We start from the raw sequence: 15,774 nt of genomic DNA, 5'->3' as shown, positions 1-15,774 counted from the left end.
ACTCCCCCAGACTTACTATTTCTTATTATGTGTCTACAAATCTTCCAAAACCTGAAAAAAAATTTGCATTTTGGAACACTTCTGTACCCAAACATTTTGGAAAAAGGAGAATGCTTGACCTGTATTAAGAGTGAGATCAGAGAAGCCAAGTATGGTGGTACACACCTATAATCCTACCCCCAGGAAGTTGAAGCAGGAGGTTACAAGTTCAAGTCCAGCTGGGCTATAGTCTGATCTTAGAAGAAACAACAATAAAAAGTAAAAGAAAAAAACAAGATGACCAAACCTTACCTTTGTTTTTCATGCAGCATTCTTTTGTTTTATGAGACAGAGTCTCAAATTTGTGGTCCTGCTGCCCTAGCCTCCTTGGTGGTGAGCTTATAGATGGACCATTCTAAGTCTGTATTCATCTTAACTGTGTCTCCAGTGTATCACACTGTAAGACTGCATGCCCAGTTTGGCTAATGCCTAAGACTGACTTCTACCCGTTAGCTGGGTAGGAGTGCATCTGCAGTTAACATGGGAAGCAACAGCAGACTGTGTCAGCATGTGTAGAATTTTCAAAGATAATCCCATCCTGAATCCACCTCCTTTCCCCCTGGGTTTGGAGGCCTGTGGTCCATTTCTCCCAGTCTATGCAGCTAGGCAGGAACTAGACACTGGACAGTGGAGGCAGCTCTCAGTGACCCAGAATCCGAGCACCAGAAATCTCTGCCACACGCCCTTCACACAAACCACAGCACCAGAGGGGCAGGTATTGCCGGGGTGGACCACAACACTGCAGGTGACATGGTTTAGAGCTCCATGGCATACCTACAGCTCATACCCAAGGAGAGCTCACAGACTCAGAAGTTAGAATTCTCCCTGCTGAAGAATAACAGGAAGTCCCGGTCTAACTCACCCTCGTGCTCCTTATAGTAAGTTACTCCGTGTGAATGGAATGTGTAAGGCCTGGAGGCAAAGTTTTTTAGGTGTACGTAAACTGTGTCTCCAACTTCCGCCTTAATGATGGGGCCTAAGAATCCCAGCCAGCTCGGCTTGTCCACAGTGGTCCTGAAATGTCCATCTGTGTACTGGACGTAAAGGGCCTTCTTGTATGTGCTCCCGATCCGGTCTGGACCACTTTGAAGGTAGATATCAGACTGTTCTCTGTAAGGGAAAAGAGAGCAAGTCTGTCAGAAGCTGCCATCTCTGGAGAAAGCACATTATAATGAAGAGAAATCAGAAATCCCATTACAACTAAAGAGAAGTTAATGACTACATCGGGTCAGTTTAGGGGCAGCTCCAGGAGAACAGGTGGCAGGCGGCATTGTGTGTTAGTCCTGTGAGGTGTTTCAGACCAGGGCTGTGGCAGAGAGGGAGAGCAGGACGCAGCGTCAGGCTGACCACAGCGGTGTCTCCTTGCTGGTGCCACATCCGCCTGGGCCCTGTGTCACCCAGGAACGAGTCCAAGCCCCACAGCAGACTCCCCTCCACTTCCAGAAGACTGGCCTAATGGTATTTAATGCTCTGATCTAACCGCACCACTCCCTGACGAATACAAAGACCAAGGCTGCTCTGGAATTCCGAAGGCTGTATTTGAACAATTGTAATGAGTTTATGTCCTTCCTGGGTATGCATCCACATCACATCCCTTTCCACCCAGTGTCACAGGTTTGTCAAAATTCTGCCTCTGCACTGAAATTCCCAGATATTAGCCAGGTCCTCAAGCAGGAGGAATATTGCCTGACCTGTGATTCTCTTTTTCTTTTTTCTATACAAAGATTCTTTGGTGGGGGAGGGTTTGATCTGAAGCCAACTGATCTGAAGTAGTTCACATATTTGGAGATTTTCACAATTGGAATTCCTTACCTCTCCAGCACCACTGGGACACAGATTTCGATGTTGTCTTGAGTCTTTCCTGTGAATATTTTTCCTCTAACCCAACCTGAGAAACATTGAACCTCACAGGGACCCTGGAGGGAAGTCCCCAAAAAGTCCTGGGTGTCTTACTTTATTTAACTTGAAGAGTGTGGCTTGAGGACAAAGAGTCGGTTTCTGGAAGCTCGCAGGAACTCTCCCAGTTGGTAGTCTAGCTACAACATCCATTGTAGCTGCTCTTTGAAGCAAACAAGTCACCTTTAATTGTGGTTCTTCCTGTTGGCTCCCCTCTATTACATTTCCCTCCCAGTAATCATCTTTCCTATTTTTAGTGCCCTGCTTAAACAAAAAAAAGGCCAACTCCTATTAGACCAACAAGTGTTATTTTTAATACCAAGAAATTGTTTTGAATGTTGTTATTTTAAGATAATGAGTCTCCTCTTGGTAATTCAGAATTCACTCGGTGTTCTTGATTTATGTCTAGGTTACTAAAACATGGGTGTCGTGGGCAGAAAGTTTCTGGATTGGGGAGGGGGTTTGCTAACTCAGCCATCCGAACATTGGTCTTACTGTGGCACAGGATAAAATCACCACCTTGTAGTATCACAAGTGGGAAGCAGCCATCACAGGATGAAATCACCATGTTGCCAAGCTGAAGCCTGGTGGAAAAATCCACTTCCTGACTCACTTAGACTGCTGGCAGAATTCAGTTTGTTGAGGTTGTAGAATTACATTCCCTGTTTGCTTGTGGCTGTCACCTTTGGGGCCGCTCCTAGTTCCTCAATGCCGCCTGGAGGCCTGTCTGTCTGGTGGCCTGTCTGTCTGGTGCCCTGTCTCCCTTCCGGCCCACAGCATTATGTAGAGTTAGCCTGGGGTCGGTCCCCCAATTCTCTGAATCTCAGCTGCTCAAATAGTAAGAATTACAGATGTGAGCCACTGGGACCCTGTGCCACATTTTAAAATCAAAAGAATCAACCCCTCCTGAAGTTTTACTAACCTTTGCCCTTTTGTTTCCTAAATCTCCAGAACAAGGCAATTCTTTAAAGCACCATGGAGAGTTTGTCCTGCACTTAGTTTGTGCCCAATAAACTGACTTCCTCTCTTATCACAAATGGCAGGAGGCAGGTGGGCCACCGCATAGGGCAGGACCTGTGCTGATTTTAATTAATAGCTAATGAATTGGGGTTTTTTGTCCTGCTGCTAATGAGCCTCTTGAACTGAGACACACCCTAGTCCAGCATGTTATTTCATATTATATCCAGTCTTTTCCTTGGAAATAAAAACTCTCTATTATTTACCTTATATTTAGTCAGGAAAACAAATAAGCCATACAAAATAATGTTTCTAGAAAACCTATTAAAATGTTATACTCCTAAGAAGAGACTATTATCTCAAAAGCAGATTAAAAAGATAATAATTATAAAACACTTTGTAACTATTTATAACCAGTAATAACCACTTTAAAACCAGTTATCTTTAGGTCAGAAATTTCCCTCACTGCATATTACTACAATAATGTAACTATTATTGACTATTATTATCAACTATACATCTTTTACTGTGAAAAAATTTTAATAGTTTAATCCCCAATACTACCAAATAGAAAATCAAAAGACAACTTTTAGCTATTTTGTAGTGAAACAGAATAGAATGCACCAATTAGTAAGATTCAATAGTTAGGAAACATGGTGTGTGTGTGTGTGTGTGTGTGTGTGTGTGTGTGTGTGTGTGTGTGTGTGTGTGTGTGTGTGTGTGTGTGTGTGTGTGTGTGTGTGTGTGTGTGTGTAAGATACACAGTAGTATAGTCAGTAGTTAAGAAACATGGCATGTGTGTGTATAAGATACAATCTTGGCAGCTTCTTGTGGTCAGACTCACTTGTGTTCATGACTGCTAAAATACTTGGCTAATACAGTGAAGGTTGCTTTTGAATGCCAGTTTCTATTTGGTGGTAAATATGTAGTAACCATTAATACAAGAGATGACCTCTGTCTAATGAAAGGCCTCGGGCAGCTGTGCTTTTTGTCATTCTCCTTGTCAGTCTTGCTGGAAGTAGAGACAGGAAATTTCCTTGGTTGTTACAAGTACCTAGCGTGAGCTGTGCTCAGCACACAGGGGATGCACCAAACAGGGCACTGAGAACAGCTTTATGCACTTGCACGTGTCAAACAAGCCCACGAGGTGGGCTCATCCCTTCAGCCCACGCTCCAGACACTCAGGTGAGGTCCAAGCAGAGTGGCTGCAAGTAGAAAAGAGGCTTGAAAAGATGAAAAGGTACAAATATTGTACCCCCGTGGTGAATAAGCAGTAAGTGTTGTCATAGATGTAACACACACACGCACGCGCACGCACACACACACACACACACACACACACACACACACACACACACACACACACACACACACACTTCTGAGTGATACAGAAATGAGCTGAGGGCCACAGCTTCCAGAGTGGACTGCTCTCCAATGAAGAGGACCTAGAACAGGAGACCTGTGAGCAGAGCTTGTTTTCAAGCCCTGTGTCAACTTGAGGAAATAGTGCATCCAGTTGCCTTTATATAATTTTTTTCAGTTGATAACTTTGGCCTATGAACCACAGAAAGAGCAACTTACTTGTCAACCGAAATAAGCGTCCTCTCCCCACTGTCAGAGGCATAGTTCCAAGTCGTCTCCACAATTCCAATGTAGTAGTGCCTATCTTTCGTCCAGGCTGGAGAATTAGATAAAAACAGAAAAACGCCAAGCATCCAAAGCTTCATTTTCCCCCGCTTGGAGCATTGGAGCCTGAGAAGCAATAAAGTGAAATCAGAAGCAGGGGTGTTTATAAACAAGGCTTTCTTCCTTTATTTGCTTGATTGACACAGTTTGATATTGCACAAGAGTAAATCATTTCATTAAAGCAAATAACATTTTCCAGTTCGGTTTGGTTCTCGTAAACCCGGGGAGGGAAAAGACAGTGCGTGGTTGCCAAGCCTCTCTGCAAATAAAAACTACAGTTATTGTTGGCCAGAGCGAGCATACCTCTGCGTCCTCCCATTCTCCATGGAAATTCCAGGCGGGCAGAGGACACCTTTAAATGCCCCCTTTGTGCCCCAGCAAGAGGAAGTGGCTGCCCGCCCTGCATGCCTGTAAATAACGCCAGGATGAGGATTATGTAAAAGGGACCAGAGCACACAGCTCTGTTTGTGAAAGCCTAATGTCGCAGTAGCTTCGAGCTTAACTGCAACTTTCCCCTTCCTTTTTAAAAATTATCTTTAAGAAGTAGTAAAAAAAAAAAGGGGGGGGATATACCGCATCTTGATCAGTATCACCCTCCTGTCATTCTCCCTCCCTTATCACAACCCCACCCGGCCCCCTCAAGCTTCCGGGTTCCATTTCCACCCAGGTACTCTGACTATTATGGCTGTACTCACCCACCCTTCCTCTCTCCATCCCTCCGCCTTCCTCCCCTTCCCACCTCCTGACACAGCAAGTTCCAGTGTCCTGGTATTCATTTGGTTAATCTGTAAATTAATTGTTCAGAGGGGCTGGACGATTGGAAGCTGCCCTGCACATACCATACTTGAGTCAGTCTGCTTGTGCATATGTGCATATGACCCTGTATATGTCTTTATATACACGTATAATTTAGATTACACATCAACACAAGAAAGAAAATTTCTCCATCCATTTCTTTGCAAATGGTGTAACATCATTCTTTGTAATGAGTGAGTAGAATTCCATCGTGTATATATACCACATTTTCTTGACCTGTTCATCCATGGAGGAGCATGTGAGCTGTTTTATACCTTGGTTATGGTGAGTAGTACAGCAATAAACATGGTTGTGCGAGTGTTTTTTTTTTTTTTTTTTTTTTACCATATCCTGACTTGTAACAGTTTAGATAGATGCCCAAGACTGGTGTGGCTGGTCCCAGGGTAGTTCTATGCTTCGTTCTACTGATGTAACTGTAGACCTTTTGTGTTAAAACAGTAAATACATTTCTTTTAATCTAGGATGTCTTAAAATACATGAACCTGCTAGAGACTGCTGTTGAAATCGACCAATATGGGAGAAGGCGTGTGGCATTTAGAGAGTTCCTTCCTCTAGCAAAACTGTGGAATCGGCCCCACGGTGTGTCCACATCCATTTGAAGCGGCGGGGGACATGTCAGGGGTCACAGCAGGAGGATATGGGGAGGGACACAAGGTGGGGTACGAGTCATTGCACCTCACTGAGCGTACAGTATACCTGGAGGAACTGACAACGTGCAGATAAACATAAAGCACCCAGTGCCAGAAGTCAGGGCTAGCAGAGAAAAGTAACCCAGCGCAGAACCACCAGGGGCCAGGAAAGTAGCGGGAGGGAGGTGGACTCCATGGCGTCAGTACCCTGGGGCAGGCGCTCCGCCTGGGCTAGGTTCTCCTGTGTGAAATGCCCCCTCAGAGGCCCTGTCCAGACCCAGGGGAGGAGCCGGCCATGGACTTCGTGTGTGAGGCAGGTGCGGGCGGTGGTCCTGGCCTGCGCGTGCCGGCTGGTCCTCTACAGCCCCACACACCCCAGCCCTGGCTGATTCAAAAATCTGTCCCGCAACATCCAGGCGCGTGAGCCTCCATCCAGAGCAGAGCAGCCTGGAGCTGAGCCACTGCTCTCCAGGACACAGACGGCCGGAGTGGCCACGGCCCTCGTCCAGACCCACTGGCCTTATCTCAGAAAGAGCCGGGACAAAGGGGCTGGAGGCCTGGCTCAGGGGTAGAGCACCTGCCCAGCTCAAACCCCAGTACTGTCAGGGTGTACCTTTGTAATATGTTATAAATAAGCACTATTAGGTCCAAGCTGCCTGCTTGGTGGTCTGAGGAGACCAGTACAGCACAAGTTCTGCTATTTATTGGTCTCTGTCTCCATCTCGCCCCCTCCGCATGCTCCTCTTCCTCTCTCCCTCCTCCTCTCCCTCCTCCTCTTCTTGCTTTCTGGATAAGGTGAATGCTGTCAGCATTTAGCAGTCCAGATGCCAAGCTGATTTGTTCTGTCTGGTAGGGAAGAGCATGACGCCATCACTCTGCCTGCAGTTCCCGCCGGTCCCCAGAAGTAGGCTCTCCACCTATTTCTCTAGCAGCTAGGTCTAAGCTTGCCTGGGGGGTCAGGCCGCCAGGAGCCCTTTCCCACAGGGCATTGTGCAACTCTGGAATTTCGTCTGAGCATGTGACTGGGCACAGAGCTGTAGTCATGAGCCCCCTGGCACCGTCATGGCCAGCACGAGCCCTGCCCGGCCCTTCTCTGCCAGCCGGTTTGTGACCAATGAGGGGTGATTTCTGAGAAAGGGGGGATTTCCCAGGTCACACCAGGCCCTGGGCCCCAACTCAGCAGTTCCTGGCATGGACCTGGGTCAGGGACACAAAGCCAGGAAGTCCAGATTCTAATAATTTTTTTTTTTTGGCCAGTCCTAGAGCTTGAACTCTGGGCCTGGGCGCTGTCCCTGAGCTTCTTTGGCTCAAGGCTAGCACTCTACCACTTGAGCCACAGCGCCACTTCTGGCTTTTTCTGAGTGCCTCGGGCTGGCTTTGAACCCCAGTCCTCAATCTCATCCTCCTGAGTAGCTAGGTTTACAGGCGTGAGCCACCATTCCCAGCTCCAGATTCTAATTTGTCATGTGCTTTTGCTCTAGTACTAATATCCGAGACATCGTATAATTTTACACTTCGGGTATTCGCTACATGTAATCCTTCACCTGGAGTTAGACTTCAGGAATCACTCTAATTTTCCGGAATGCCACGCAATGCTGCAGTATACATATTGGCATACAATCGATCTCTCACATTTTTTTTTTTGGCGGTTCTGGGGTTTGAACTCGGACTTGGCCCTGATAGGCAGGGACCTCACCGCCTGGGCCATACCTCCACCCTTTGCACACTCTGGAGGTTCCTGGGAACAGCTTGGTCCGGTCAAAGGGCCTACATACATCCAAAGTCATTCCTGGTATGTGCTTGAAACAATTCTACAGGAAAAGGTAGTAAAGTTGACATTTCCAGTGACAACTTTTGATTCCAGCAGGCACAAATCATTATTTAAACATTGTCCTCAAGTTTCAACAGTGGTTCCTACTTCAACAGCCGTGTCTTGAAAACGCAATGCATTCTTGTCCTTACTCAAATTATTCCAGGCTATGGAAGAGAGAAGAAAGAAAAAGAAAGCCATGTGAGCATATTGTAATTGCAGCCTGTGTAATGATCCAAATGTAGATAACAACTTAAATTTGTATTTTATATTCAGAACAGAAGCTCCATTTGAAAGTCCTTTGATACTATGTATGGTACTTTGAATATCCTTAAAAGACAAGATGTCTCCGTGGTGATTTCTCCTCACAGTTCCTAAAGAAGTTCGGCGGTTCTAGCTGTCACTGAATTAACGACAGTGACGTTGGCATTTTCACAGAAGCTGAAGTAAAGGCATCTTCCCCCTCCTTGTCAAACCCCTGGCAGAAACGCATAAAGAGGAGCACGTTGTAAAATGTGGCAGCATCAGAAGGCGAATTTGTTTCAGCGAGAGAAAGTGCCAAGCCTTTGATGATCTAGCAAATGCAGAAATCCCTGAGGAAAAGGAACATTTCTCTGGCTCCAGGTTAATCTACAGTAGGATGGTATGTGGTCAGAACCCTCAATGCCGTTTGCCCCTTAGGAGATGAGGGGTGGGGTTTTACGAGGCCTGACCTGCCGGGATGCACACGGACACGTTGGCAGCTGCCTGAGAAGACCCAAAGAGCCGAGCTGCGGCTCTGGGAGGCGGGGCAGCTCTGTTACCTGGACCATGACGGCGTAGGCTCCGCACAGCACCCTGGACAACTGGACGGCCACCCAGACGAGGCACACGATGACTTGAAGCCCGCTGAGGCCGATGAGGACGCAGAAGAGACGATGTTCCACTCCACCACGTGTGCAGGTTCCAGACACAGCCCCGCTCGCTGGAGTCTGTAAGGAAACTGAGGCGGGGGGCGGGTCAGCAACGAGGCCCCGTGCTTGATCTGGGGGGATACTTGGGAAATTAGTCCAGGTTACAAGGAGGAGGGGAATGGGAAAAGGCCACTAATGCGGGAACATAGACGTGCTAAGCGCTGCGATCACAGACGGCCTGGGCACACTGCTGGCAAGACAGACAGGGTTCGATGGTAGTGAAGGTGGCGCGGGTCAGGACGTCAGTAGGACATGCCGGTGTCACACGGCAGCATGGCCGCTGCAGGCCCTTGTGCCGGAGTCCTGCCTTGTCAGGGAGGGAGGTGGCCTGTCCTGCACGGACAACCCCACCATGGCAAAGTCGCAGACAAATTCTGCTGGAAACATCCCGGCTGTGTCCCCAAGGCCTCAAACCCTGACACGGATAAGCTGGACGGCCGGATGGCCGAGCCCCGGGCTCCGCGGGGTTGGAGGTTTAGGAGGTGGAGGCAGAGCTGGAGCCAGGGAAGGGGCTCCGGGGTGGGAATTCGACTCTTCCCATCTCAAAAGCAGGCCGAGACCCACCAGGGCTGCCTGTGGCTGAGTCGGCCCTGCCCACGGGCCCGGACGCTTCCTACGGGACAGAGACTCTGTGCAAACCCCCTCCCCAGCCAGGCTCTCCAGGCTGGCGGGGCCCTTACTGCCCTGCAGTGTCCTCCAAGGTGTAGCCCCAGCCTCCGTGGGTGCGGCAGTACGGGCCCTGGACAAGTCCCACAGCTGAGATGACCAGGCAGTACCCAGAGGAGGCCGCCCCGAGGGCCGCAAAGATGACGGACAGCAGGGTCTAGAGGGACATGAAGGGGTCAGGGCCTAGCCCGGGACGGACACTTCCTTCTCCCAGCCGTCCACGTCCACCTCAGCCTCAGTCACACCACACACCACAGGGAAAACAACCCATGCCCATCTTCACTGGGATTTGAACTCGGGGACCTTTGTTTGCTAGGCAAGTACTTGAGCCATACCGCCAGGCCTTTGTCTTGTGGGGGGCTGGCCCCCAGCATTGATCCTGTACCTCCTGTGTAGCTGGGAACACACCTGGTGAATCTCACTAACTTTCGTCTGGACTAGCCTCCAGCCGTCACCCTCCGGATCTCTGCCTCCTGTGTAGGTGGGGTTCCAGGCATGAGCCAAGAGAGCCGGCTGGCTCTTCAAATGCATCTTTAGAATGACATGCTGGTTGCCATTGCAGAGAGGAAACTAGGCAGTTACCTACATTTTCCCCTTTTGTTCTGTAATTTTGGTGTCGGGATCAACCCACCCAAGGCCCTCCCTGGGAAGGGCCATTCTCTAAGCAGTGGCGAGCCTCGGCCTCTGCTTTGCGTCCGTGAAGCCGGCGTCTTACCAGGTCTTAGCCTGGGCGGTCATCCTCACAGTCATGGGCGGAGGGGGGGTGGGGAATGGCTGCGTTGGGTCTGCGAGCGCCGTGCCTGGGCAGACAGGCACAGGGAGCAGCACAGGGCAGGCCAGGTGACCTTGGTCCCTGCCCCAGTTCAGGGTGTCCTTCAGATCCAGGCCCACACAGCTGCCCTTTCTGTTTTGCAATTAGCAAACAACGTTCGGAGCAGGGCTGGGAGACTGTGTCCCAGTCTCTTTCCTAAACCTTTCCTCAGGGACCCGAAGTCTGTTCTGGCCTGCGCCCAAACAACTGGAGTATCATGAACTCTGAAAGTCTTGATCCCAGAAATAGCCACATTTCATGTGTTACCGCCTTCCAATTAATATCCAAGATACATGCTTTTCATTCAAGAGAATAACATTTTTATAAGAATAACTTGAAGGCGGGCACAGTGGCTCACACTTGTAATGCTAGTTACTTGGGAAAGCAGGTAGAGGTCAAGGGAAGTGCACAGGGAGTTGGACGGGATGTTGTATCTGTGTGCCGCTGGGGCGGGGATGGACGGTCAAGGGGGCCCGTGAGGGGCTGGGTGCTCATGCAATGCCAGGAGCCAGGCAGCACTCGCGGCTGAAGGGAACACAGCAGAAGGATCTGCCCAGTGGGGCCTTCTGGTAACTTCTGCTTCCCCAGAGAAACAGGAAGCGGAGAGAGGGTGTTGAAGGCAGAGAGAAAAGCACAGACAGACAGGAGGAGCAGAGAGGGCAGCCCCCCTCCCCGCCCCGTTCCTCCTGGCACTCCGGATGACATTTCTGCTCTTGTTTTTGTTGTTGTTGTTGTTTTTAGTCTAGTTTCTGCGGGTGAAAGAAATCACGGGCATTTGTCTTTGTGAGTCTGCCTTATTCGGCCAACATCCTTCCGTGTCCTGGCAAATGACACAACACTCTTTACGTACCACCTTTGTGTTCTTTCGCTTCTAGCAAGGACTTGTTTCAGCAAAACCATGGCCAGTAACTCTGAGCGGGAGAGGGTGAGCTCGTGGCGTGGCGTGGCGTGGCGTGTTCCCGGCCCTCTCGCAGGCACTCTGGCTGCCTGGGGGAGGGGCAGGGCTGGGGATTTGGGGCCAGAGCGATTTCCTGGATGGTCAGGTGGGAATGGGGTTGGGGAAGGGCTGTGCGTGATAGCTCCTCCCCCTAGTCTAGGCGGGTCGGTCCTCAATGCTGGTTTTATACCACAGCTGCGTAGTGATGGAGCCTGGGGCAGGGGAGGGTGGGGGGGAGATAATGGATGACCAGCTTCCATTTGGAAGACTTCCAGCAAAGCCACAGTGGCAAAGGAAGAGAGGATAGCCAGCCATGACCTGGGATGAAAGTTGAGGAAAGAGCAGTGGACAGTTTCTTCGCCTTTGGTCATCTCCTTCGTAAAACTATGGAATGAAGCTCTTTCCAGAGAACACAAACATTTGCTTCATTTCACTCCTAAGAAAGCAGCCCGAACCTGACCAAAGAGGACATGTCCCCGCAGTGGGCCCGGCGTCCCCCAGAGGACCGCGACGAGCCACGGGGCTTCCCACCTTCCTGTCCTCCAGAGGGCCGGGCGGGAACTCCACAGGATTCATGCTGCCAGGTGCGGTGCCAGCTGGAAACAGGGAGAGCACCACCTAAAAGAGCCTCGGTGTACGGCCCCCAGCCCATCTGCCACCCGGCACCAGCCCCAGGGCTGCGGGGAAGGAGGAAGACTCCGAAATACGTTCATCAAAAAAGCAGCAGCTGCAAAGATTAGAAGAAAGAGAGCCGCAGAGGGCGTCTTAGGAGAGAACTTCCCCTGAAAGCTCCAGGCAGATGGACTTACCGCTCCCCTCCACCCCCGCCCCGGCCAAGGACACAGAGTCCTGGTCAGGACGAGGCTGGGGACCCCATGGGAGGCAGTGTTTGCCTAAAAGTGCACTGGACAGCAGCGGCGCACAGCTGTGCAAACACGGACACTGTGTTTTGTGTTTATCTCCTGTCCCCAAAGGCCGGGAGAGGGTAGGTTTCTCTCTAACGTCTGCCGTATTGATCTGTAGACCAAATGCCTACACAGGCCTATTCAGAACCCCCGACCTCCGCCCCTGCCGTGCTCCTTAGGTGGCTGGAACAACCTCTCTGTTCATTCCTGTCCGTCCAGCCCTTGTGGTCTAGAGAGGCCATTTGTTAATTCAGACTTCTCCGGGCAAGCACTGAGGGACTGTACCCAGACGTCTCAACACTCAACACTTGTACCCAGTCGAGGCAGCAAACGTGTCTGGCAGCCGCCCGCAGCACGGGATGTCCAGTGCTCGCCTCCGGCCCGGTGAGGGCCGGGCAGCCCGGGGCAGCGCTTGGTGGGATCTCCGATTGAGGAGCCAGCCGAGGGACCACGGCAGGCCCAAGGGGCCAGTGCCGTCCAGGGAGCCCGGCCGGGCCTTGTTTGAGAGACCGCCGTGCCAGCACGAATCCAGACAGTGTTGGGGCGGCCTCGTTAATTTGGGGCGCTGACGGGGAGGCGCAGGAGTTCTAGAATGTAGGAGCACTTGCTCTGAAAGGCGTGAGGCAAGCGAGGAGGAGGAGGAGGAGGAGGAGGAGGAGGAGGGAACCAGCCGCGGTGAGGAAATGGGAAGGCCCTCTGCACTGGAGCTCAAACGCTCTGCAGTGTTGCTGCCACTTCCCTGATGCAAGAGATGGGTTGGGAGGAAGAGTGCCTGGGTGTGATCCCCTTCCCTCGTGCTGGGGTGGCCACCCCCCCGAACTCACAGTGGAAAGCTGGCTCTTCCCAAACAGCCTGGAAGGACAGAGCTGGAGCATGGCCAAGGGTCCCACAGGGTGTCCCAGGAACTTTTTTCTCAAGGGAGTGCCCCGGGGGGCTGTGCTGTGGAACTTGAGGGAAGCGTCTAGGGGCCAGGGGAGATGCATGCAGGGCAGAGGGAAACCATCGGGGTGTTTCCACCATCGGGGGGGGGGGGGATCTCCCACCAGCCAGGCCAGCTTCACCAGAGAAAGATCCAGATGCGGGCTCCCTCCGGAGGCCCTGTACTGCCCCCTGCTGGCCAAGCTCTGCACCTCCGGCTGGCAGAGGGAAGCAGAAAGATGACATGGCGCATTCTAGGCTGACAGGCAGCACCCCCCCCGCGTCCCCCCGCCCCGTGTCCGTGTCTAGGGGCCCAGCTGGCGAGGCCCAGATAGGAGAGAGACGTGCTGGTCACTGTGGTCTGTGGACTGCAGGGGAAGGACATGGAGAGGCTCCACCGCCCCGGCTCTGTTGCGGTCACAGCTAGATGGTTTGCAAAGAAAAATGTTTCCGTGGCTTCTGGTTCTGGAATCCCAGGGAGTCCACAGCCCCCTTCCCCCCAGCAGAAGCTGGAGGTGCAGGAGAGCAGGCCGGGTGCAGTCAGACAGCACAAACACGATCTCGGGGCAGAGGCCCCCTCCCCCACGGACCCCACCCCACCAACGCAGGACTGTAGCCCTTGTTCTAAATAGTCCCTGTGAGCTCACCTCATCTTTCTTCTACCCAGAGACGGTTAGGCTTGTTTCTTTGTCTAGCGCCCGTCCCGGGGCCGGGGGAGGGGGGTGGGACTCAGGGCCTTGCGCTCTCACTTGCTTTCCCTCAAAGCTGCCGCCCTGCCCCGCGTGCCGCAGACCACCCCAGAGCGAGAGGCGGTGTGCCGACCACCCGCGCCCCCCGCCGCCCCACTAGGGTGGTGCCTGCCACTCACTCTCAGACCGACACGCTCACATTCCGTGTGTGAGCAGACTCTGTAAGACCCAGAACATTCTGTGCCGTTGGCCTAGAATGAAGTCCAGCAGTCTGCCAGCCGTGTGGTTCCGGTGAGTGGCCCAGGCTAACTGTCCCCTGGGCCCAGTGCCATCCTTGCGCCTCTTGGTCACCTGATGTTGCTGCTTCACTGGAGACGCTTCCTGGGCTCCTCACGGGGCGATGTCTCCCCTGATGTGCAGCCCCAATGGAGCTGCCCTTCACCCCCAGCTCTTTCCTCCCAGAAGCTCCAAGTCAGAACCGAGTCACCTGTCCTCAGACCTCCCGTCTGTCCGTCCTCTTCATGAGGCCGAGCACTGGGTGGCAAGTTTTCTTCTCTGTATCCACATCAAGGATCCGGGTAGAGGAACACGGGCCTGACAGTCGCTCTGCTGCTGGAGCCACACTGTGAGCCCCCTTTTTGCACTGCTATGAGATAGGGTCTCACACCCCGCCCCCCGCCAGCCTGGACTGTGATCTTCCTATGTACATTTCCTGCTGTAACGGGATGGCAGGTGTGTATCACCATGCTGAGATTTCTCTGTGGAGATGAGGTTCTAAGTAGCCGGGATTACAGGTGTGAGCCGCTGGTGTCCTGGACCTTTTGGGATTTTTTGTTGTTGTTGTTGGTCGTGGGGCCTGAACTCTGGGTCTGGGTGCTGTCCCTCAGCTCTTCAGCTCAAGGCTAGCGCTCTACCACTGGAGCCACAGCGCCACTTCCGGCTTTTTCTGCTTATGTGGTGCTGAGGAATTGAACCCAGGACCTCAGGCATGCAGGCGAGCGCTCTACCACTGAGCCGCCTTCCCAGCCCCACGTCCTGGATTCTTCATCGGGATTGTGCTTCCTCCTGTGCATGTCTAACTGCACCAGTGGCTCTTAAAAGAGTCAGCCCAAGATGGGGCCGGTCAGCTCCTGAGCGTGGCCGACGCCACGTGCCCGCCCTGAGCAGCGTTCTCACCTACCTTACCTCATCCCGACACCTTATCTCCTCCGGCCAAACAAAGGAGGAAAGCGACACAGAGACGCTGAGGAACTTGCTTAGGGTAACACAACTAGAGCATGGTGGGGGGGCTGGGCTCACAGGGCCTCACTGAGCCCTCCCCACGAGGACTGGGGTGCCCAGCAGGCCACCAGCCCCCCAGAGCTCCCAGATTGCCCTCCTCCCCCCCACCCATGCGGGCTTCTCACTCTGGGAACGCCAAGCGTTTTGTAAACATGATCTCATCCCCACAACACAGACGTTTTCAAACAAGTGAGTTAATGTTTGCAGAAGGTCCTTGAGCTCCAAAGATGGCCCAGCATGAACACACGGGCATTGTCCAGCAGCTGTCCCGCGGGCCTCCAGCAGGACTGGAGTCAGGCCCTGCAGAGCCACCTCTGCCTCAGGGTGGACGGGGTCTGAGAAGCAGCCGGGCCGCAGGGGTCCCCTGGTGACCGGTCTGTGGGTGCCTCCTGCCAGGCAGGCTGGAGAGAGGCCTACGGCCTGGAATGGTGTGCAGATGACCAACCACAGCCACCGTGGGCCACAGAACACCCCCAGAGGAGATTCTAGAAAGCGCCCCTTGGAGCACGGTCGTGCGGCCCATCGGAATCGTCGGAAGAGCTTCAGAGCCAGAGCACGCAGAGACACCACCGCAGCCAAGTCAGACTTCCAGCCACAGGGATTTAGATGTGACCAGGTGATCTGGGCCGGCCAGCCCTCTTCCTGCCACACGGATGCGAGGCTCTTACTCTTCCGCCCTTCCGGAAGAGCCTTGCCCAGGTTAAGAACTGTGTCGTTCATTAGTGGACCCGTCTGTTCCTCAGCGGACAACACCAGCACCACGTACCACACCTTCCTCAGC

At 52.5% G+C, this 15,774-nt stretch overlaps 1 protein-coding gene across 1 annotated transcript in view; it reads right to left on the bottom strand.

Moving 5' to 3' along the window:
• The window catches only part of LOC138837662 (ceruloplasmin-like), a 31,782-nt gene extending 27,138 nt beyond the window's left edge, over positions 1-4,644 (bottom strand). The window contains exons 1-2 of the mRNA XM_070036618.1: positions 4,474-4,644; positions 902-1,149 (exon numbers count right to left, since the gene is read on the bottom strand). Of these exons, the coding sequence (XP_069892719.1) occupies positions 902-1,149; positions 4,474-4,619 (394 nt within the window). The 5' untranslated portion in view covers positions 4,620-4,644. The remainder of the gene's footprint in view (positions 1-901; positions 1,150-4,473) is intronic.
• Positions 4,645-15,774: the final 11,130 nt, after the last annotated feature.

Source organism: Dipodomys merriami, unplaced genomic scaffold (genome assembly GCF_024711535.1).
Source record: "Dipodomys merriami isolate MVZ:Mamm:240054 unplaced genomic scaffold, mDipMer1.0.p SCAF_273, whole genome shotgun sequence".
Lineage (NCBI taxonomy): Eukaryota > Metazoa > Chordata > Mammalia > Rodentia > Heteromyidae > Dipodomys > Dipodomys merriami.
The sequence above is the reverse complement of the archived record's forward strand: the minus strand, read 5'-3'. Positions and strand labels throughout refer to the sequence as shown.